We start from the raw sequence: 23,300 nt of genomic DNA on the forward strand, positions 1-23,300 counted from the left end.
GAACAGGGGACCTGGAAGCAGATGAAGTGGGAGGTTGAAGAAGTTTATTTTGCAACCACTTGGTTATCATAGCAATCACCTTGCAACACCCTAGCAACTACTTTGTATACCATAGCAATAATCTAGCAACTGCCTGGAATACCACAGCAACCACCTAGCAACATCTTAGCCACCACCTGTGATTTCATAGCAACCACCTAACAAAACACTAGCAATACAGGGAAACTGCTTATGCTGCACATTCACTCTGTATTTTCTTCAGGAACTGCAATTTTGTAGTCTAAACTTCTTTTTTGATTCAGCAGATACAGTCATATACAAAAGTTGAACACCCTGGTCAAATTAACACATCCTCAGGGAACAAGGAACAAACTTAATTATGATATTTTTCTGCACATTTTAGTGCACATTTATTTATTCTACTTACTAGTTTAACCTTGCTAAGTTGAAAAAAGTACAACACAAAATATAAAATTCATGTGTGTGTGGTTAAATGTACCAAATACAATCAATAGTAGGTAATTCATTTACATTCCTCTGCTTGAAGATGATGTCCAAAACACAGGCGACATTACAAAATGTTTTTTGTGTGCCAATTCCATAGTTCTACCATGACCTCCAAATCCTCAAAACTTGCATAGTGCAACTTTAATGTTTATGCACTATATCAAACTTTTTTAATTCAACAAAGTGAGGATAACTAATTTTTTTCCACAGAAACAAGAAAATAATCATTGGATTCATTGATCAATAAAAAAGTCAACACATTTATTGACTGTAGAAACAGATACTCAAATTACATATTTAATACAGCTCTAATATGACTTTAGTAGCAAGATAAAGAGTAGTAAGATTACTTTTTTCCAGGAATAGTTTGAGGTACTACATTAGGTTGTGTTTGCCTAGTAGACAGTAACTTTGCCTCTTTTGTTGACTTGCTTCTTATATGTTATCAATAAAGTATATTTGGCAGTGTTAAATGGTAAATGATAATTGAAGAGTTCCATTTCATTCAGTTTAAACATGAAAATAGTTTCATACTTGCTAGAACTTTAACAATATTAAAGTCTAGATAATGTGTATCTCTTAAATTATGTCTATTAAAGTACAGTTCAGTTCAAATGAACTTTATTGTCATTAGACTAGAACAGCATGAAGGTTTTCTTACTGCTTTCCCTGATTTCATTGGAGAAGAAAATACAATAGGTTTATATGTTTATGTAATATATTATGTAATATGTAATAAGTTTTTAAATAACAGTTTGCCATATTTGGGCAAGGTTTGGTAGCTAAAGAGCAATGCATTATAGCTAGAGTGATATACCTGTCCATGCAACTGGAATGTTTTTGTCAAGAGCCAAAGGATATGTTTGGAGGTTGTGGGTTTTTCCCTTTCGGGTCCAATGTGACCTTCGCACTTGGCAACCTATTTACTAAGCCAGTTGTCCAGTTCCCATTTTGGCTCTGTGACTCACTGGCTGTTCAGAGAGACATTTAATTATAGGCATGGTGGCATTCCGGAAGAAGAGCGATGAGAGAGAAACAAGGGAGGGAGTGAGATAAGAGGGAGCTATGTCTGATAAAGATATTAGCCTGGCTTGTCAGACTCATATGCTAACAGTAACATAAAGTAATTTGTGTTCTGCTCAGAGGAAATTGAACAGAAACAGGATAAAGACATGTTGAAAGAAGAAGTTTCTACTAGTTTTGTGAATGACGATGTGTAAACCTTCTCTCAACCAGAGTGAAAAGACGAGCATAGACCAGGAGGACTGGCGTGTTTTTGAGAGCGCCTAGAAAGTAGATCCACAACTCCCTCTGACTGGGCATCTATGTGACTCAGTGTCAGAAACACTTTTAAAGGATATTATTACTCTGAAGAGCCTCACCACATTTAGCACAACAGAACAACAAGAAGCTGACAGAGCAAAGGAAATGACTAACCAAACTCTGGCTCATCTCAAAGATTCTCCAAACATGTCTGAAAATTCAATGGAAGACAACTTTCTTGACAACAATGGTATCTTGTCCGCATCTCGCAGAGAGAGTGGGATTGTAAGCAAGGAAAAAGGAATAGTGGGCAACAAAGAGATACTTGAAAGTAAGACTGATAACCCTCTTCTTGAAACAGCCATGAATGGATCACAGAACAAGGAAAGCAGTTTAGGCAAAGGTACAGCCAAAACATTGTGCTTTACTGCTTATCCACCGGAATTAGATCAGAAATGCTCGTCAAGGAAATACAGCTGCTCAAAACAGGTCATTGAGCTGAAGGACATTGGGACATTTCATTCAGACTTGAACTTAAATGATCTTCTGACTGACCCCTTTAACATGGCATCTACCAACCAGGACGTAACCAGGCTCAAACATGGAAAGGACATTTTGACACTTATGGAAAAATGCTCAACCGCTGTCCCATTTGGGAATTTAGCTAAGCTGGGGGCTAAAAAAGTTGTTACAGCAGAACCTCCTACAGCCAAAGTGGGAGTGTCTAGAGCACTATTACTGAGTGTGAAAAGAGACTGTGGACCAGTTTATCAAACAGCTTTATCCTGTCCTTTAGTAGAGATTAAGATAGCACCTGACAAGAACCTAACTGAAAAAAGCAGTGTTTCACCACTGCATGAGATATTAGTTAGCGGTAGTGTAGATTCACATGTTGGAGCAAGAGAGTCATCCATAATAAGAAGACTCGAGTCAAATGGCCAGGCTGATGAGACCAAAGCAGGTAAGACTGCCAGAGAAACCTAAAAGCAACAAAAACGGATGTTCCTTAATTTAACCCTTAAATGCAGGAATGTTTTGCCGTCACTGTCAGCACTATGTCTAACATAAATTCATCAGTAAATTGCAATAATAAAACTGTCAGAAACATTAAACATTAAACATTATACATTATATTACAGAAACATAAACATTATATTTGTATATTTTTGTCACTTATCTAACAGATTATTCTTTCTGTGTGCATAGCAACTATATAACCATTTTACATAAAACAATTAGAATGTTGTTTTTAACCATTTAGTTCTTTTTTTGCAAATTATTCAAAATAAAAAGGCTTAGAAATATTTAGGAAAAATGTACAAGATAAACTGGAGGCAATCAGTCATGAGACATGTCTAAACAGTTAGTGAAACAAATCTGCAATTAAAGAATAAATGAAAGCAAAAAAAAAACGTGTTGTCATTTACTCCAAATTTGTTTTCTTCTCAGATGGTGTTGATGAGAGAGACACCCTGACACCCTCTTTGCAACGTGAAAAACAGCCTCACTATTTCACTGCTGTAGTCACGTCACCACAGCAGATTCACAATACACCTGAAAAAGGGACCAGAAAGTCTACTGATATGTCCTATTTGTTTGTGCCACAAACTGAAATCCAGAGTATGAGCTCAGATCTCTTGGCTTCTGATATGCCGGCAGAAAAAACAACTAAAATTAAAGGACCACCACCACCTGTTCCAAAGAAGCCAAAGAACCGATTTAGTAAGGTTGTAAAGACTTCACATGCAATAGATGAGCCCAGACAATATTCTGAGCTTCTTCTACAAAATATCAAAATGGGAAGAAGAGAGGCAGCAATAGAGTCTGTTACTGAAGACTTAGACGAGTACCCACTCAATATTTCATTCTGTCCAGGCACACCAGATTCACTATCCTACATGTGCATGTTAGGATGTTTTAATCCAAAAGCAGATGTTCCTCTAGATTTTTGTAATGAAAGAGTCACACCTGGTATGGCCCTTTGGACAAAAACAGTTGATGTCGCCCCTGAAAAAGAACCAGGAAGACTGGACATATCTCAGGTGAGACACGTCTTAGAAAAGAAAGCAAAAATAAAAGGCCCTCCACCACCCATCCCAAAAAAGCCTCTAAATGCATTTGCTCCCATGACAGGGAAGGTTCTGCCAATCACAGACTCCATTTCAGAAGGTACGGCTTGTTATTTAAAAGATGACATGTGTGATTCCAAGCCATATATAGAGAAAACTATGGCTGAAGAGGAACCTAAACTGTCTTCAGTCACAAACAGAAATAATGTTCCAGCTGCATATAGTACTCTAAGCAGTGACTCATGTACCTCAGATGGAAATGGCCTATCCAGATATAGACCTGTCTCTGAACTCGTGAGAGAAACCAACCAGTTACATGAAAAAATTATATGGTGTGGCAGCAAAGCAAATGCAACAACATCCAGGACTGATGCTGGAAGCCAGACTGTTAAAGTACGTCAAATGACAAAAACATTTGATGTCAAAAAACCATCTGCAACTAAAGTGGAAAGGAAACAATTACCAAAAAAAGGTAAGTTCAACTTTTAGTACTTTTTCTGCTCCTAATAATTGACAGACCTGTATATCTGACTGTAGCTTGAAAACCTTAGTTTTATTTATAATGCCAATGACTGCCATGTGGTTGAGCAAATCAAGCAGAAAATTTGTCATACAAACATACATTAGAAGGTGTTGTACCTGGAAGCTGTGGATGAAGCTGGTCTTTCTTCCTTCATATCCATCAGCTATAATATGTAGAACGAGGTTAAACACTTCCTGCATACTGTGAGATGATGTTTGGGCTGGAGTGATGGTCATTTATGAGGAGGGGAGGGGAGCGCAGGAGAAAAGGGCGTTGCTCTTCTTTTTCATTCACAAAGAAGACGAGGGAGCTTTGTGACTGACTAGCAGCAGTCGATAGAAGGGACTTTCGACAACAAATGTTTTGAAATTAACGTTTTGGAACAAGTACATAATAGAAGAGGTAAGAAACATCATGGTGGGTTTTTTTGTGTCTTCTGTCAAGTCAGCGGCGAGGCAGTGCTAGCTCGTTTTAGCAGGCATCAGTGATTCACAGTGATATGAACACGAATAGCATAGGCTAAGCTGCAGTTAAAAAGTATTTCACGTTACTCTTCTCTGTGGTGGTTTTGTGCATTTTCCGTGCACATTTGCGTTATTGACTATATATTCCCGCGCATTAAATGAAAGTTGTGCCCCATCACTACAATGCCGGGGTAGGAAGGTAGCTAGCAACGTTAGCTAACCTAGCTAACCAGCTTGCAGTCTCGCGTTAAATCAAAGAAAAGCAGTGCTAATTTATGTGGTATCAGCTAACAACTGGACACGGAAATGGCAAAGTGATAAGCTGAATTAGCCACTGAAAACATTTGTTTCCATTTATCAGTTATTAGAAAACACTGAAATTCCATGTAAATGAAATCATGCATCCATTCATTTGTTCTTAGCCTACAGTTAGCTGGCTAACGTAGCTCTTATTTACACACACCCAGCTGATACATCAGTAGTGCAGTCTACTGGGTTTTTGTAAGACTTATTTTTGCAGTTTTCCCTTGTGTAACCTGTACGAACAGTTTTGAATATTTTCCTTGCCAACACGTATTCATGTGTTCAGTGGGATCGGCCAAAAAGTGCCATCAAATTTTTACAATGATTTTTTTTATTTGTGTTTTCCCCAGAATGCGCATCCCCGTGTAGGAGCCATCATGAAACCCAGCTGCGAGCATAGGCTGGTTAACAGATTCAAAGTGAGCCGTGGAAAGTACCCACTTCCAGGCTTTACTCACGCAGAATAACCGCAGTAGGATAGTGGTCATGGTGGAAAAAACAGAATTTTCCTTTCCAACATATAGTAAATATATTCAGAAAGCCGCGTTAGTAGGCCTGCACTGTATCACTTCAGATACGCTTAGGACGTGGTTGTTACTGAACGTGCTGCAGCGTTTTGTAAGAGATGATGGGGGCATCTGTTACAGTGACATCTGTGCATTTTACTGTTATGGGATGCAGTGGCCCAAGGAGTCCATGGTTGGGGTTGGAAAACTTGTTTTCTTTTAGCTAAGTAAAAATGATTATTTTGAAAATATATGCAGATATTTGAAGAAGGTCAGTGAATGATGATTTATATCAGTCGCAAATTGGATGTGTATACTATAATTACTGTAAAAATTTGAGCTGCCTGTTTTGGTCATTTCATTGGCGAGGTTCTCACGGCACTTTTCACATGGAGTCACTAGAATGACGTCATGGTTGTGTTTAAGTTCAGGTTCTGCTCATTGTTTTAGTTTGGTGATACCTAGATTGAGATAAGCATGCAAGTTAGAGAATTTAAAAAGGCTAAAAAAAACTGCTGTATCTATAAATTGTCATATCCGGACCCTAATCTCTGTAAAATGTAATGCTGATTTTATGCAATTAAATAGGTTCACCTTCAGCATGCTTTTTGTCTTCTTGTCATATTCCTATAACATTCATAATTAGACGTAGGCCTATATTTCTCGAGATTGTACCTTTTTGTAAGTTCATAAGAGTTTTTTAATCACTGAGTGATAACAGAATAACAGTTTAAATAACAGAATATACTGTTAAATAGCACTGTTTTGAAGTATGTAACCAACTTCTTTACATAGCGGCGTCAGTTAAAACACAGTTACAATAAAGTCTCCCAAAGTAAACAATAACCAAACTATTCCCCATATATGAATTAAAAATGGTTTCAATTTTTATTCAAATATATACTATATATTTCATTTAAAATAATCTTTTCTGTTTTATAGTGCTGATATTTAGTATAGTGTTTTGTGCTCAGAAATAAATTTACCAGCATGATACAACCTTTTTTACTAATCATATTTATTTTGATGCATTAAGTATTGAGGTTGGAAAGTTTATTTCATTCAGAAAATATATACTTTTTTTTAATGAATTGTGAATGTGTTCCTAGAAATTGTTACATCTAACCCTAGTCTTTAACAAAGGCGGTAAGTTGTAATATTTGCACGCCAATTTTGTGCTGAATTGTACCTTGTACTATCGAACAGTATGTGTTTAAAACAAAGTATTCTTTTAAAATATAGTATAAAAATATTAGTTACTCTACTATTTTAAAAATGACTTAGCCAAAAACAAATGAAACTGAACACACATACACACCTTAAAACTGTGCAACAGATGTAAATGATGCTCGTTAGGTTGCAGTCCATAATGATACTAATCAGTCTGCCAATCAATCTCTCTAGCATTTCCTTTACTGGAGTATAAAAGTATCCGTCTGCAAAATGTTTGATCTTTTTACACGTTTAATGCAGTAGTGCATTCAAAACGGTGCCACTGCATTGAGGTCTGCTCTCATGTGGATTATTAGGGAAAACTTAATAAAAACATGGTTATTAAGCAATATTTGATGCAGTTATGAATTGCTGTTAAAAGTGATTAGTACTTTTTGTAACACAGGTAACATCATTCTTGTTAGCCGGTGCGACACTTTCAAAATGTTCATACAACTTGCATTGTACGCACATCAGTTTCTTGTCTCATTTGTGGTCCTCTGCTGTTAGTAGAAAATGCTATAGTTTGATGCAGCTGGCATTCTTGTGAATGAAAAGCACTAGCTATGGCCTTTCATTGTTCAAAGTGGTTGGGGCAAAAATCACACTTTTGTTTAGTGCATGATTAGGCTGACTGTTCAGTAATTAAATGTATGGTTCTCAGGATTATTACAGAACACTTCACAGTTCTAGAGTACAGTTCATTTTTGTGATAAATTGCTATGATTTCCATTCTATTAGTCAACATTGGAAAAAAAAGCCAATCTAAAGGCGGTGACTTTACACTTGACTGAAATCCTAAAATGAAGACTCATCCTGTGAAGATTTGAGAAGTCAACAGTTAACCTTAATGACCTTATTTTCTTACCCATCGCCTTCTTTGCACTGTTTTGTTTTTTGTTTTTTTAAGAGATGATCAGACGGGTGGTTCGGCAGAGCAAGTTCCGTCATGTGTTTGGCCAGGCGGTGAAGAATGATCAGTGCTATGATGACATCAGGGTCTCACGGGTCACCTGGGACAGTGCATTTTGCGCAGTTAACCCCAAATTCCTCGCCATCATTGTTGAGGCAAGCGGAGGTGGAGCCTTTCTCGTTCTGCCTCTGCAAAAGGTAACCAGTGTCACTAAACATGCAGTCTGATGTTTTTACACCTTAGGAGAAGAAACTCCATAAAAGTCACCTTTCCACAATCAAATGTAAAGTTTATTCAACACTCATCTACAGGAGAAAAAACATACTGATATTGGAAAAGAAGAACCCAAAAAACAAAAATGACATGAAAGATTTTAAGAAATACTGTTGGCTGACCGAAACACTGATGTGTATGCCCTATAATGGTACTTTAGGAAATGGAGCGAATTTAAATGGCTAAGTTCAGAAAGGGCCTTGATATTTTAAGTTATTTTAAAAAGTCGATATTTTATCTTCGTATACAAGGATATGGCTGGAAATGTGACCAAATTTTGATAATGTTGCGTGAGCAGCACTTAAACTGGTATTGACTGCAGGGTGACATGTCCATTTAATCAGCTTAAGCACTGCTTAATAAAAATAAAATAAGTACAAGAAAAGAAATACAAGAAAAAATAATTACAATTTCTAATTTTTATAATTCGTTCGTTGGATAGGTAGTTGGTTTTCAATGTTAGGATTCGAATATTCTTTTTTTTTTATCATTAAAGGCGTGCTGCAGAATACTGTAAAGGGGTCTCGGGAGAAACTTGGACAACTCAAGGTTACAGTCCATAACGCAGCTTTATTTTTAATTTTCTGAAAACAGCAGCAAAAGCAACAGAAAGAAACACAGACTCACAGACTCGGATGCAGATTTTGTGAACGAAAAATTGACACCCCCTGAAGCTTCAAATTGTAATTACTGTTGATTACTGGTGATGCGTCAGAGCCCAAAAAATGATATATGGGACAGTCCTACAGTTTTTCTAAAGCTTGCATGTTTTTAACTAGTATTTACCAGTATTTTTGTCTAACCTGCAAAGCTTTTATTTTCACAGACTGGTCGCATCGATAAGGCCTACCCTACTGTTTGTGGTCACACAGGCCCAGTGCTGGACATTGACTGGTGCCCACACAATGATCATGTGATTGCCAGTGGGTCCGAAGACTGCACTGTAATGGTATGAGCAGTTACTATTCATGACTTATTTGGCTGTATTATGAACACAGATAGACACACAACTTCATTGGCATCAAGGCTGTCTGAATTTTAAAAGTAAAAGTCAAAATGCTGTTACTTTTCACTCTCTGTCTCAGGTGTGGCAAATTCCTGAGAATGGACTCACCTGTGCTCTCTCTGAGCCGCTTGTGGTGTTGGAGGGCCACTCTAAGCGGGTTGGCATTGTATCATGGCACCCAACAGCCCGTGACGTCCTCCTCAGTGCAGGTAGATACAACCTTCTGGACAGTTTGTAGCAATGAGACGTGGTCACACGTTAATTTCATGCTACCCAGTAGCTTGTCTGCAAATGCTAAAATTGTTAATGAACTGTCTGTTGAAGCTGAGATGTTTATCTGCTGAGATAGGGTTAAAGTTGTTACACACCTAATACAGTGCAAATAAGCAAATTGAAAGTGAAATATTAAAAAACGGAATACTGGCAGCATTGGTTTTTTTTCCCATGTTGCTTGCAGAAAAACAACAAATTGGCAGAATGTCTTTAAAACATCTTTAACAAAAAGCAAAAAGATTCTTTGCACCTCAAGCCAAACTAGCTAAGTAGTCACATTGGGTGAGTTACTTTCTTTTGTAAGTGATTTGTATCTGTTATTAGTGTGAAAGGAACAGCTAATCAGTAATGTCACATGAATTAACAATATGTATTAGGAACAACAACAAACTAAGCAGCAGCACAAGCTTTCACTGTGGAGATAATTTGCTCTAAACAGCTCTCAGTTGTTTGCTATTAGAGTGAGACAAAAGTGAAAAAAAAAATTGTTTTTGCAGCTGTTCCTGGCATAACTTCAGGTTAAGTGCTATTGCCATGTTAACACTTGTTGGTTATGTGTAGTAGAAAAAAGACACACAATTTTTTTGGACATTTGCATGGCCAAAAGTCAGCTATGTATCCAATCTAGGACTACATAGAAAGTGGCTCTGATCTGATTTGTGTGTTCATACAGCTCTGAAAACATCAGATCTTTGTTACATTTAGGCCAAAAATTGGATTTGTGCCATTTTAGCTTGGTAATGTAAACATAACCTTTGCTTTTGGAGGTACGAGAAAAACATTAGAATATTCAAAAACACATGTTAAAATTAATTTACTGACATCTGAATAAATACGTAAAGTCCTATATATTTTAATTTTAGGCTTATGTTATATTAGGTGAGTAATAGGTTTAAGGTTAGGAAGAAAGGTAAGTTGAATGTAAAACGTGAATGTAATAAATATTTAGTTAAATGAAAGTTAAAGACAACTACATCTACAAAACATCTATGACCATTAATATAAGGTGTTACTGATGAAACACTTTTTTCAGCCTAAGCTCTTACTGTCACAACCATACCAAATCAATTACTATGGACAATAATTTCCCTGTACTTAGAAAAGAACAGAAAACCAAATGTCTCAAAACACAAAATACCAATGGGCAGATGCTTCAGGGTTTTCTGCTGTTCTGCTAAATACAGAGAAATGTGTCAAAATTACTGTTGATGCTACAGATGCAGCACATACAACTTAGATTGAAAAAACACAGAAACATTCCTTAGAGTCATCATAGAAGAGAGAGTTACACTTTTGCAAGCAGATAAGACTACAAATACTGCAAGTAACCTGGGGAACTGGGTACAGATAGGATGCTAATGCAAAGGGATGGAACTAACAGGAATAATCGTTTCCTTAGTTTTAGATGCTGCATGCATATAACAAGGGGTAAGGCCAAAATGAACCCAATACTGAAAGATGTAGTGTTATTTAGATTTTTTGAGACAGTAAGTAAATTAACCATGTCATTTATATAGTTTTGCCCTTTTCTCCTTCTTTCTCCTATTCAGGATGTGATAATACAATCATGATCTGGAATGTGGGCACGGGTGAGCCACTGATCACTCTGGATGACATGCACCCAGACGTCATCTTCAGTGTCTGCTGGAACCGCAATGGCAGCCTTATCTGCACCGCATGCAAGGACAAGAAAGTCCGTGTTCTTGACCCGCGTAAGGGCAAGATCACCGCAGTGAGTAGCGACAGCTTGGTTTAGAGAGTTTTACAAGGCTGTCAAGGGTCTTTTTTTTCCCAGCTTTTGGGAAGTACATACTGTTGATATGTATGCAAAAGTTTGAATACCTCCAGACAAATCGCACGTTTTGTTGATTTTCTAAGTGGAAATAAGTTAACACAACCTCTACATCCTCTAAATAAAATGTTAAAAATACTTAATTTATCAATGTTACATATAGATGTGTTGTTTTGACCTTTCCTCACTTTTTCTCCTTTTGAAAATATGTTATTTTTCTGTCATTTTTATTTGTTGAGTTTAACATATTGGGCAAATAAAAAATAAAGCTATAAAATGCACCATAACTTTTGTGCAGACCACATTTTATGTATTTTTTTTCAGTATGCTAAATTTAGCAAATAAACAATAATTGTGCATCAAAATATGCAGAAATATGTTCTTTTTTAGAGAACTTAGGAATTCAATAACATGTATTTTGACCAGGGGTTACTGTATGTTCTGTATTACCGTATAATGAGTCACGTCACACCGCTGCTCGTGAGCTTGAGATAAGAAGAAACAGTATAGAATAATAGATATTGAAGCAGTGACAAACATGAAAAAAAATGAATAGTGGCTATTTGAAGAAAAATGAGAAGAATACTTTGTGTCACTGTACTTCATGATGACCTATCTATGCGTTTTTGTTTTTTTTTTTTTTTTAGGAGAAGGACAAGGCCCATGAGGGTGCGCGGCCCATGAGAGCCATCTTCCTTGCTGATGGTAACATCTTCACCACTGGCTTCAGCCGCATGAGTGAGAGACAGTTGGCGTTGTGGAACCCGGTGAGCCCAGAGAAACAGCTGTGGCCCCTTTTAAAAGCATTAAAAAATTTAATTGTTCATGTAATCACTGTGAATTTGATTGAAATTTCTAATTTAAACACCAGAAAGCTTTCTTGAAAGTAACATGTAATTCACAGAAAAATATGGACGAGCCAATCTCTGTGCATGAGATGGACACCAGTAATGGAGTGTTGCTTCCCTTCTATGACCCTGACACTAATGTTGTCTATCTGTGTGGAAAGGTAGGCATACATCTGGGCATGCAGATCAGTTCACCATAGAGGCATTGCATGGATCTGACTGGTGTGTAATTTTGTTTCATGATCTGGACAGTGAACAAGACCACAAACAAAAAATATTTTTAGATGGCTCACTCCTTTTGAAAGAAATTTGTTAGTGTATACTTATTGGCCAAAGTCTGTGTAGGTGTGATTTGCCTTATGCCAGTTAAAGTCTGGGTGGGTGTGAATTTGTTTTTCTTCTTTTGTCCTTCCATTTTTATATTTGCAGAAGTCACTGTTGACTAATCCATGCTAAACCATGGACTACATTTCAAGCACTGAACCATGAAGTCTTTGGACACCAAGGGTCGGGTTTGTGGACATAGATTAAGCTAAATCTTGGGCTAAATTGCGGTGCCAGTGGCTAATCACAGTTGAAAATTTTAGTCTAGGCTTAGGCTAGGTCTGAGAAACTGGCTCAAAGAGTCAGTTACTGAAAGAATCCTAGTCTAGGATTAAATAGTAACATCAATAGTGATTTACCACTGGGGAAAACCTTTTTAGTCCGGGATTAAGCTTAATCTGGGTCTGGGAAACTGGCCCCACATGTTTAGCTTGTTATGTTTCTGGGCGCAATACTCTATCTGTACTTTCAATTCTTTATCTAAGTAGGCTAGGATGGGCAGAGACACACCCATTAGCATTTCTAAAACACAAGTAAAATTTTATTCAGTGACCGTAATGTGACATTATGCTTCCTAGAAACAGCTGACATAAGGTGTACAAATATTCATCAAAGTTGCGCACAATGATCATATAGTGGCAAATTTCACAGATAGTTTTATTAATTTGTTCATGTCAACCAAACTCACATCTGCCTGCTTGAAAGCCACGCACCAAGTTAGCAGTCCTAGAAGATAATTTCATCATTTTATAATTCATAATCATAATTTTCAACCAATGTTGCTGAATGCATTTCTTTTACTGGCTCAAACCTGCATGAATTAGGGCATGTTTCATGGAAGGTACATGGATAAGGGCTTTTCTTAATGATGCACATATGTATGATAAGCACTGGGTGTTCAGAGGATGACAAACCAGTGTTATAGCAACAATTATAATGCTACACTTCTGGTATCTGTGACAACACCAGGCTGATGCAATTTTTTATTTTTAAACTCCTCTTCACTCAGGGCGACAGCAGCATCCGGTACTTCGAGATCACAGATGAAGCCCCTTACGTTCATTACCTTAATACCTTCTCCAGCAAAGAGCCACAGAGGGGCATGGGCTTCATGCCCAAACGGGGCCTAGACGTCAATAAATGTGAGATAGCAAGGTACGTAGGTTACTTACTCAACTTAAGTTGAGTTAATTAACTGGGTTGGTCTTGCAATTATAGGGCAATCCTGCATTTGGTTAAAACTTGGGTCAGCTTACACGATGTTGTTTTTTTAAGTTGAATAAGCTTATTAATAATCAGATCTCCACCAGAGGGAGGCAGCATACTCCTAAAATCAAAGTTTATGGCCCTTCAGTAGTCTTGCCCCCCCTCACACTTTAATCAGTAAAACTGATCAGAATGTTTCATTTAACCCCAAAAATTGTTATTTTATTTATTTTTATACAATATTAATATTTATTAAATGTTTGATCATTTTAATACCAGCAGTTACACTTGCATAGCTTGACTGGGAAAACCTTGTATTCACAGGTTTTATAAACTTCATGAGAGGAAGTGTGAGCCAATTATCATGACTGTCCCAAGAAAGGTAGTACTGATAATCAACATTATTTTATTGCATTAATATTGTATGTTTTTATTATTGTTGTTGTTGTTGTTGTTGTTATTGTTATTATTATTATTATTATTATTATGTTGTTGTCTTATCAATATGTTTGGAACACTAGATTTCATCAAAAGTTGTGAAGTTTGCATCAAAGATCCCTATGTTTTCCATATGGTCAGCAATATTACTGCATGATTGGTTCAAAACTTGAACACTTTACATTTGCATCAGAGTGGCAATGCAGTGTTTTATTACAATATTGATAGTTTAACAAGAGTATAATACATAACACAGAGATGAAGTTTTATTTACACTTCAGGGTTTGTACAGTCATGAATATCCTTGTCATAGAGTCATAGAATGTAGATATGTATTTTTCCAGGCCTGAAAAATGTTGTGGAAAATAAGTGCTAGAAAAGTGTAAAACACTCTAGCAACTTAGCTCAACAACTGAGATCTGCTTCTGTCAGTAATCCCTTATTTCTTGCTGTGTAGTCAGTTTTGAAGGTAATGTTTGTCCAGGTTGTTATTGAGGAAGTGAACATTAGAGAGAAAAAACAGCTGATTTCTTGGGGTAATGAAAGTCTTGGTTTAGCCTTTAGCATATCAGCCCGCTAGCTAGGCCTATGTGTCCACTAACCCCATTTGCAGGGCACCTCCGTTGGTCAGTTGCATCATGCAGAAGCAGTGTCTCGTGGACTTTTGCTTCAACAAAGCTGAGAAATCTGCAGCACAACCACTACTGCTGACAGCATGAATGACTAGTATTTACTAAAATCTGCAGTGCAAATAAAAAATGAATAACTAGAGTGTTTTTGGATGTAAAACATTCAGCACCATTTTTGCCAAGCCACAGAAGCTGCTGTGCTTACACGTACAGACCATGGGGTTATTTGTATATCGCTGCTGTCAGAACAAAATCTTGTATCTCCATTGTTGTTGTCTTTCAGTGTTTGGCATAATTTGAAAATGACTGTTGCCCTTTACATTATGTGTAAATTTTATGATGAATGGACAAAAAGAAACAGCCTAAAATAACTTGGAAAAAAGTCTGGTTCCTTTGACTTACATTGATAGTAAGGTAGGTTGTTCCTTCTCCTGTAAATTATCATTTCGGAGATACGAGGTTTACTTCATACAACAGTAAAACATTCGTATCTTGCCGACCCCTGAGTTAGCACTTTGGCTTCTATGAAGTTGAAGGGGAAAAAAGGACCTGGACAAGAGCCACTATATGCAAGTTGTGTCACACTAAACTAAAATATTTTGGAAACGACAAACATGAGAAACCATATTACATGTTTTTCCGTCTGGTTGTACTTGCTGCCAACCAGAGGACCATCGAGCAAGCGATGTCAAAGCTTCCACCCAATTCGAAAGCAAATTACAAACTCTATCGCAACGTTTTTTGCCAAGGATTTGCGTCCGTTCTTAGTCGTTGAGAGCCACAGCCACCCATGTGCTCCAAACAAGCAGTGAATGAGAGCCTTCCAGTTCACTTGCCACATTACTTCCATTTGTTTTATTAGTAAAAGATATTGTAATTAAATTCATTATGGATCATTACTAATACTTTGCTTTAAAAGTAGCAAGTCCTCACACAGTGAGAAAAAAGAAATCCTGTATAGAAAAAAAAGATGCATCAAGATGCATCGATAATCGTTTTATAATCGCATCGCAGCCCTCTGAATCGTAATCGAATCGTGAGGTGCCTAGAGATTCCCACCCCTAATGTGGACTAGCTTTACTAACATGTTTTTAATATGAATCTCGGCTTGCTAATGCTAACCATACACTAGAAGACTTTGAAAAGACTTTTGAAAGACTAAAGTCTGACACCCTCTTACATCTAAAGACAGTGCGACAGTTTTTAGTCACAGATTATGATTTTGCAAAGACTAGAAATCTTACAGTGTCACTATTTACAAGACTGCAACTAGATTTAAGATTATTCCCCATCATGCATCTGGTGGAAATTTACAAGCAGATAAACACTTTTCCTTCCACTATATAGTGGTACAAATGGGAAGATACGTTGGCTTGTAAATATCTGGGGCTCAGCCCAGTTCACTGTAGAACTGTCTGGCAATGGTAAAATGTGCAGTTACTTTTTTAATTTGACATAAAGATTTACACATCAACAAAACATTTAGCGATTAGGCATTGTTGATTGGGTGTCATGAACCAAACCATAAAAACAAACAAAATAAGAAACCACTGTAACAAAGCAAAAACAGACTCAGTGAGCCTGAAATATTAAAGCAGATTTGCCGTTTTTACAGAGATTTCAGGCTCTCACGCATACATTCTCTCTCTCTCTCTCTCTCTCTCTCTCTCTCCTCTCTCCTCTCTCTCTCTCTCTCTCTCTCTCTCACGCTCACCCGCAAACACTCACGTGCGCCCTTAAAACTTACGATAATATTAAACATGGTTGATTTTGACGCAGTGTCAAGACGAGAAAATGACTGACTTAAGATCGCCATCTTGACCACCTCCCACAAAACGATCGAGATGACGTGAGCGCGACGCAACTCTAACAAGACTCTCATGATTTTATTCCAGCATTGGATATTTGGATACATTTGGTGTAATGCCGGCATAAGGTGTAACATTCAGGACGTGTGTTGTGGAAAATGTTTTGACATTGGAACACTGGAGAAAATGAATTAAAAAGCCAAATGTAAGGAAAAAAACACACTGCTGCTTTTCACACCAAGACCTGCGTGACTAGCTTCTTCACTGTGAGTCAAGCTAGGTTTATACTTGATGCATTGTAAGTGGCGTGAGGGTGCGCGCACCAGAAATGACGCAAATATGGTACCTCCAACCCCTGAGGTACTGATTTGATTTTATACAGTCTTTGTTGGATTCCGGGTACTCAATGGGTTCCGGGTACTAAATGCTTTAAAAGTTGCGTTAAAAGTCACTGACATTGCAGATTTGGACAGGAATAAAATCACTGAGAAACTTCAGTAGCCTAGGAAATATGTTACTTCTCCACACCATGTAAAACTTATCCCTTTCAAATTAAACTTCAGGTAGGTAACTCATTTTGCTGGCTGGACTAAGTAAATATGTTTTTGGTATTGGTAACTCATTTGATATAGAGCAAAATGTAATGAAATGGAGAACGATGTCCACCTAATCTTGATGTGCGTGCATGCACAGGCATTCCATTTATACTGCATTTTAACTAATAATAATTTTGGCTTATAATATTTAAATATTAAATTAATATTTAGATAATGTAAAAGAGGCATTGTTTTTGAGAGAATTTACTGCTTTACAGAAATTGTTGAATGTTGGAAGAGCTGTTCAAGCTGAGATAATAATCTGATTTTGCATTTGATTTAGCAGAGGTACATTTATTTCTCAGCTGCCTGAATGTAAGCCAGTTCTCTCTCTCTCTCTCTCTCTCTTATCTATCTGCCAACAGTACAATCTTTATTTCTAGCTTTAAGCAATGAAGAAATTTTACTAGTAAACCAGGGACTCCATCTATCACTTATTCTTAGCTTGTTGTGGGGGGATTTTTTTGTTTACTGTTTGGCATGATTTACTAAAATGATCTAGTGCTAAATCAGCATTTGAAAAATTTGAATGTGAAGGGAATTTTGCTCAGTGCAAGTCAGAAAGAAAAGCTTGATCATTAAATTTTTACAAATTTCTTCTAATCACCATCCAAGAGCCATTTTTTCATGCAGCTGCTTCTAATGCATCCAGTGGTCACTGAAACCAAGATCAAAAACCTGAGGCAGTATCAAATTTAGTTTGGATATTTGCTCTTATGAAAATAGCTACTCTACTTCCTCTGAATTCTCTGTCAATTCTGTATAATTAATGAAAGCTGCATCTGCATCAGTTATGGGGTGCCTTAGCCACAATAAATATCTGGATCAGACTGTGGAATCAGAACTTTCAGCTGATCTATTTTATCATTCTGAGATAAGCTTCTAATATTTAAAAGAATTATTCCTAGACTTTTTTTCTTATTTTAAACTTGAACGTGAAATTCCTTTGTAGGGTTTATAAGAGGTTTTGGCTGGGAGTACAGGGGTAGAGGTGAAGGCTCTTTGTTTTGTTTTTTGTTTTAAACTTATGACTATAGCGATGTGTATGCCAATTTGCTTATATCATGTTATATGAGCAAATTACTTGTCAACTGTAGTTCCCTTTCCCAGAGTAGTTCCCTTACAAGTTTAACAAATAAGTGAACACATTTGAGCATGATTTTCAAGCTATCATTCAACAAATGTCAAACAATTTATTGAACAATTAATATACGTTAAACAGTGCTGCTAACTAGAAGAGAGAAGCTGGGTAGTGTTAGCTTCGCTACCATGCTAACAGTTTTGCCCACCACAGAACATGTTCAATTCTGGCTACCTAAAGCACTGAGACAAGTTTAGATGATTAAAAATAATTTTTAAAATCTGAGAATGAAGTTGACCAACCGGTAAAAGAACAGAAATGATAAATTAAACCTGTTCTGTGGTGTTTGGATCTGTAGCGTTGATAGGCTGCCTTAACGTAAAGCAATAGTAAGTAAGAAGTAAGCCGAGATCAAACCCGTTCTGTGGTGTTTGGGAAAGAGCTTAGTTAGCAAGCTAAACGTGCCACACCACAGCACAGGCTTGGTTGTAGCTAACTGATGCTAAAATGACACCTCTTTTAAGGATAGTCGAGTGACTGGTGTTCGAGTGAAAGCTGAAACCAAATGTGTTTTTGTGGTTTATGCAGAGAATAGGCAATTGTAGCTGTTGGCTGTGACTGAGCTGCTTTCATGTTTAGTTTTTCTGACATGTTCGCTGGCTCTGATTTTCCCCCCTTTTTCTTTTAGCGCCACCCATCAGTGAGTTCCCACACTTCCAATCAGTGAGCTCTCTAAAATATAAATGGGTGGAATGTTTTTATTAGATGTCTATATTTTTGCTTAGATATTTGGCATGAATGGTTTTTTTTTATCTCATAGAAAAGTCATGGAATTCGGCTATTTAAAAAGTGTATGAATGCTGACACTTGTTTTTTCTGCTCTTCCACTCTTGCAGTCAGACTTGTTCCAGGATGATCTTTATCCAGACACGGCGGGTCCAGACTACGCCTTGGAAGCAGAGGAGTGGTTCGAGGGCAAGAACGGCAATCCGATCCTGATATCCCTCAAACATGGCTATGTCCCAGGCAAGAACCGCGAACTCAAAGTAGTCAAGAAGAATGTTCTGGACAACAAGTCACCCAAGAAGGTGGAAGAGACGTCAGCTTCTCAGAAGCCTGCCTCTCCACAGCTTACTAGAGTAAGGATTGTGACGCAGTATCATGTGAAATCACCTGTTTTGTTGAATGGGTTTTTGCTTTTTTTCTTGTTTGTATCTGTTTTGAAATTATTTGTTATTGTACTGATTTCAGAGTCTCTCTAAACTGTTAAGTACTGCATTCACTCAAACCCTGCTTAGTTCTTAATATCACTGCTGATGGAAGAAAACCTCATATTTCCTTTTCTTTTTGTCGTTTTTTTTAGTTTTTGACATAATTTGAAAATGCGTGTTTCCGTTTACATTGTGTAGATTTCATCATGAATGAACCGAGAGAAGCGGCCCAAAATGACTTGGAAAAAAGTCTGGTTCCATTGACTTACATTATAAGTTAAGAAGGTTTTTTCCTTCTCCTGTAAAGTTACTATTTTGAAGATAAAAGGGTTTCTTCTGACAACGGTGAAAAGACCATGCAAAATAATAACTTCTCATCAAATGATAAACACAGCAAGATCTTAACTCTTGTAAGTACTGTTTCTGTGTTTTTGCATTGAGAGATTCTGTCCATTTTGTTTGCAGAAGAATGAAGTAAAGTTGGAGGAGCTCCTCAGAGAAGTCAAATCGCTTAGAGATCTGGTGACACTTCAGGACAGGCGAATTGCCAAACTGGAAGAGCAGGTGGCTAAAGTGGCGATCTGAGATGCTGCTGCTAGTCTGAGTCACCATGTCAGTATAGAGTGAGATTTTCAGCTGGGCAGGGGGCCAGTGACTGCCGGAATTTGCAGTTTGATGCAACCAACTATTCCGCTTGGTGTTTCTTGCAAAGATGATTTCAGGCAACATTCCAAGATGGACTTCTGCTTCCCCTCCTCTTCATCTCACCTCCCCTCTGTGCATTCACTAGCAAAAGGGAAAAAAGCTCTTAATTTGATTTGTGTCCTGTGTTTTATCTATTGATGGATTGGACATTGATTTTTTATTATTATTTTTTTTAATCTGATAAGTATGTTGGGTTTTTGGATTTTTTTTTTTACTTTTGTTATTGTATAGTTGTGAATTCACACTGCCAAGTTACCTAGTGTTTTTATATGTATACAACAGTATTGCTCCATTTTATTTTATTTTTGTCATGCCAAATGTGAGGTGACACATGCACCTTGCTGTATATCCTTTATGCTCTTCATCTTATTTTTTTTTTGGCTGTAGATAGAGCTCTGCCTCTCTTTAGCTTACTAGAGTAAGACTGGAAGTATGGATGCTACTGGAAGTATGGACTTCACACTTTCTGTCAGTTCTTTCAAAGCTGCAACTCACTGTATGCCTAGATTTTGGGGTTTGAGACATAAGTACCACTGACACAGGAACTGGTCACTAACAAAAGGGATATGAACTGAGGGTAAAAAAAAAACTACCTAGCATAAACGGTCACACAGCCAACTCCTTTTTTCATTGAGTAATACAGAGAATTTTTAATCCACATATTCGCAAACAGGGTTTTGTAGTCAATGTACTACAATGCGGTCATTTTAATATCTTTGTCACATTCTCCAAAGAGCAATAAAAGCAGTGCGGTTTGAGGGAGATTTAAAAAAAAAAAATCCTTCTGCTCTTGATAACCCATTATTTGTAACTTTGATCAGCGATGACTATATTGCTATATATATATATATATTGAGACAACACCCCAATAACTCTTCAGCCATAAATTATTATAGAAAATTAAGGCTTGAATTGTTGTTCAGCGGAAATCAGTATAATTTTGGGACTTTTAGGCTACATGTTTGACAACAAAAGAATAATCTAACTATAATTTTAGCAATACTGGCTGCTGGTCTTCATTCCAAACAAGCCCCAGACCCCATTTGATTTCACTTGTTTAATCAGTTGGTCTGTCTTAAAACAACTGATGATGTGTGCACAGCAGTCATTTGTGGATAAGAAGAAAGAAACCCCTGAACTATAGACTTTTATATGCTCATTTTGCCCCCAGATCACAACTTGCATGCTTGTTAAGAGACTGGCATTGCAGTTTTGTTGAGCTGAAATGTAAGTACATGTTCACAAAGCCTGCTGTATGTTCATGTGTTATATGCCTCTTTCATGTTATTCTAGTTACATTGCAGCAAAAGTTTTACATAATTGCAAAACCACTCTTTCCCTGAGCTGGCATTTGAACTTGATCTACTTGCTGGCCCTTACCAGTGTAAATGATCTGTAAATGTAGTGGTGCCACTTTGTGTACTTACTGGTTTCAGCCTGGCCCCTTCAGCATAATCCACCTGAAGGTTGGCATGAATCTGAACACTTACCTGTGTCCTAAACAGTCTTGTGCATGCATTCCAGGTTTCACTAAACAAAATGTCTACCCCTGCAATAAATCCTGTTGTTCGTATTTCCTTAATGGAATCATTTCTACATTTTGTTCCCCGTCCTAAAATCCCAGAATCATACACCATTCTCTACAGTTATGAACACCTTAATTCAGCACTTGCAATTCTGGCACAGTACTTTTGCAAAGCTCTAAACATAGCTCAGCATACAAGCACAGTTCTTATTGGGAACGTGACTAATTTTTCTCAACGCCAGACATCAATCAAAATATTTTCATATGTGTCATGTATATTATGTGTATAAATTATGTGTATCTCCAGATTGAACTGTTTTCTAGTCATTTAAGCAAAAACATCCTTTATTTTTTGGACAGTATAAATATATGTTCTATTAAGAAAAATCTAATTATATGAAGAATAACAGTATACTTCCCTTCTTTCTACAGCAAAAAGGTTTTAGGAGTGAGGACGCTAGCACTACTGAATGCTGACTGTTTGACGAACTGATCAATTTAAAAAATTCAGGTTCTAAAAATTCAAACTGTACAAAATGCAGCACCTCGTATTTGCATGGTAGTGAAATTCAGGTCATAGAAATTCAGATTACAAACAGAGCCAGTTTCTCCTGTTATATAAAAAATGAATGTAAAATGCTAGATGATGCCTGCAAGCAAGCCTTTAATGAATGGGGGTGAATAGAGCTAAATGGCTAAAAATGAAATATTAAACTTGTTTCTGCCCTTTTGTGTGGAACCTTCCTTTAATCTTGGAAACTAGTAGAATGAGTTCTATGAAAAAAATGAAATAAAACTTTATATTTTTCTACAGCAAAGAGATTTTGGGCAGTAGGATGCTAGCTAGTACTGAGTCCTGCTTGGTTAGCTCATTGACTGAGGCAGTTTGTGCTCACTGACGTCATGAACGTACATAAGGCACCAATTATAAAGTTATATAACGAGTTAAAAAGTGATCAAAAATATAACTGCAGTGTCGAAATATTTCATGCTGTTCTGCATTCCAAAATAGGTGTGTATATATATATATATATATATATATATATATATAAGCGTTTACAAACTGATTTTGCACAAAAGCTCTACAGGAACCCATTACATTTGGACTTGCTTGGGGGCACCCTCTAGTGTTTGACAAACCCGGAAGACATTACTGATTGAACTGACGTAGTGGACACACAACCTGGTCACTTTACAAAACAGCTCTGTTTACAAGACCTCTCCCTGTACCCCAAAGCTAATAGCTTTGGTGCCACAGTTTAGGTTACTACCATAAAACTTGGTTAAGAACACTCGCAAATGTTATGGTTTACAGCTCATGCCAAGAACCAGGCCCTGACCTCCAGGGGAGCCTACCTCCTATCCCAAAAACAACGGGCAATAAAAAACTCTCTGGAGACAGCTGTGTGACTCTTTACCAAAACTTAATAGAAAATCACATTTCTAAGACTCTTATCCACTCCAAATGTTGATCACTCATCCTGGTTCACCACCAGAAGTCCGGACATACTAAAATCAAGGTTGTGCTCCACAGCAGAATTAGATTTTAGGCAAAAATAAAATAATCCTCCTTTGCAATAAAATAAAGCTTTGCTGAACGTGCTAACACAGTTTTAACAGTAAATGGTCTTAAATGCTGGAGTTAATGTACATCTGCTAATTTACCAGACTTTAACCCTACAGACTGGAGCACAGACTGCTGGTCACCATAGCAACACAGCCAATGATCTCACCTAGCTAGTAGCTAATGAAAAGGCAAGGAGAAAGATTTAAGACGAACATCGATAATTTAGGGACTATTTGCATTTATAAGCACTCCAGCTGG

The 23,300-nt window shown here is 37.2% G+C and overlaps 2 protein-coding genes across 4 annotated transcripts; both read left to right on the forward strand.

Annotated features, from left to right (window-relative positions):
- The first annotated feature begins 1,488 nt into the window (after positions 1-1,488).
- On the forward strand, positions 1,489-4,019 carry LOC118802422. The gene is made up of 3 exons (XM_036562968.1): positions 1,489-2,731; positions 3,220-3,812; positions 3,904-4,019. The coding sequence occupies exons 1-3, from the start codon at positions 1,936-1,938 to the stop codon at positions 3,955-3,957; spliced, it is 1,443 nt and encodes a 480-aa protein (XP_036418861.1). The 5' UTR covers positions 1,489-1,935; the 3' UTR covers positions 3,958-4,019.
- Positions 4,020-4,181: 162 nt separating this feature from the next.
- Positions 4,182-21,532, forward strand: coro1cb (coronin, actin binding protein, 1Cb). 3 transcript variants are annotated; one of them, XM_036562964.1, is made up of 11 exons: positions 4,182-4,311; positions 7,758-7,957; positions 8,860-8,982; positions 9,119-9,248; positions 10,863-11,044; positions 11,752-11,871; positions 12,009-12,113; positions 13,286-13,431; positions 13,807-13,864; positions 18,931-19,173; positions 19,711-21,532. In XM_036562964.1, exons 1-11 carry the CDS (start codon positions 4,242-4,244, stop codon positions 19,828-19,830), a joined length of 1,497 nt encoding a protein of 498 aa, XP_036418857.1. In that variant the 5' UTR covers positions 4,182-4,241; the 3' UTR covers positions 19,831-21,532. The 3 variants fall into 3 exon arrangements, with proteins under 3 accessions (XP_036418857.1, XP_036418860.1, XP_036418858.1); XM_036562967.1 differs by lacking the exon at positions 19,711-21,532 and adding an exon at positions 19,444-19,671; XM_036562965.1 differs by lacking the exon at positions 4,182-4,311 and adding an exon at positions 4,634-4,764.
- Positions 21,533-23,300: the final 1,768 nt, after the last annotated feature.

Source organism: Colossoma macropomum, unplaced genomic scaffold, assembly GCF_904425465.1.
Source record: "Colossoma macropomum unplaced genomic scaffold, Colossoma_macropomum, whole genome shotgun sequence".
Classification (NCBI taxonomy): domain Eukaryota; kingdom Metazoa; phylum Chordata; class Actinopteri; order Characiformes; family Serrasalmidae; genus Colossoma; species Colossoma macropomum.

Coding starts and splice junctions, on each gene's coding strand:
- LOC118802422 (XM_036562968.1), top strand. CDS start 1,936: ATGACTAACCAAACTCTGGCTCATCTCAAAGATTCTCCAAACATGTCT. Junction 2,732..3,219: donor GGCTGATGAGACCAAAGCAG/GTAAGACTGCCA, acceptor TTTTCTTCTCAG/ATGGTGTTGATGAGAGAGAC. Junction 3,813..3,903: donor GAAGACTGGACATATCTCAG/GTGAGACACGTC, acceptor CTCCCATGACAG/GGAAGGTTCTGCCAATCACA.
- coro1cb (XM_036562964.1), top strand. CDS start 4,242: ATGACAAAAACATTTGATGTCAAAAAACCATCTGCAACTAAAGTGGAA. Junction 11,872..12,008: donor AGTTGGCGTTGTGGAACCCG/GTGAGCCCAGAG, acceptor TGTAATTCACAG/AAAAATATGGACGAGCCAAT. Junction 13,865..18,930: donor TCATGACTGTCCCAAGAAAG/GTAGTACTGATA, acceptor CCACTCTTGCAG/TCAGACTTGTTCCAGGATGA.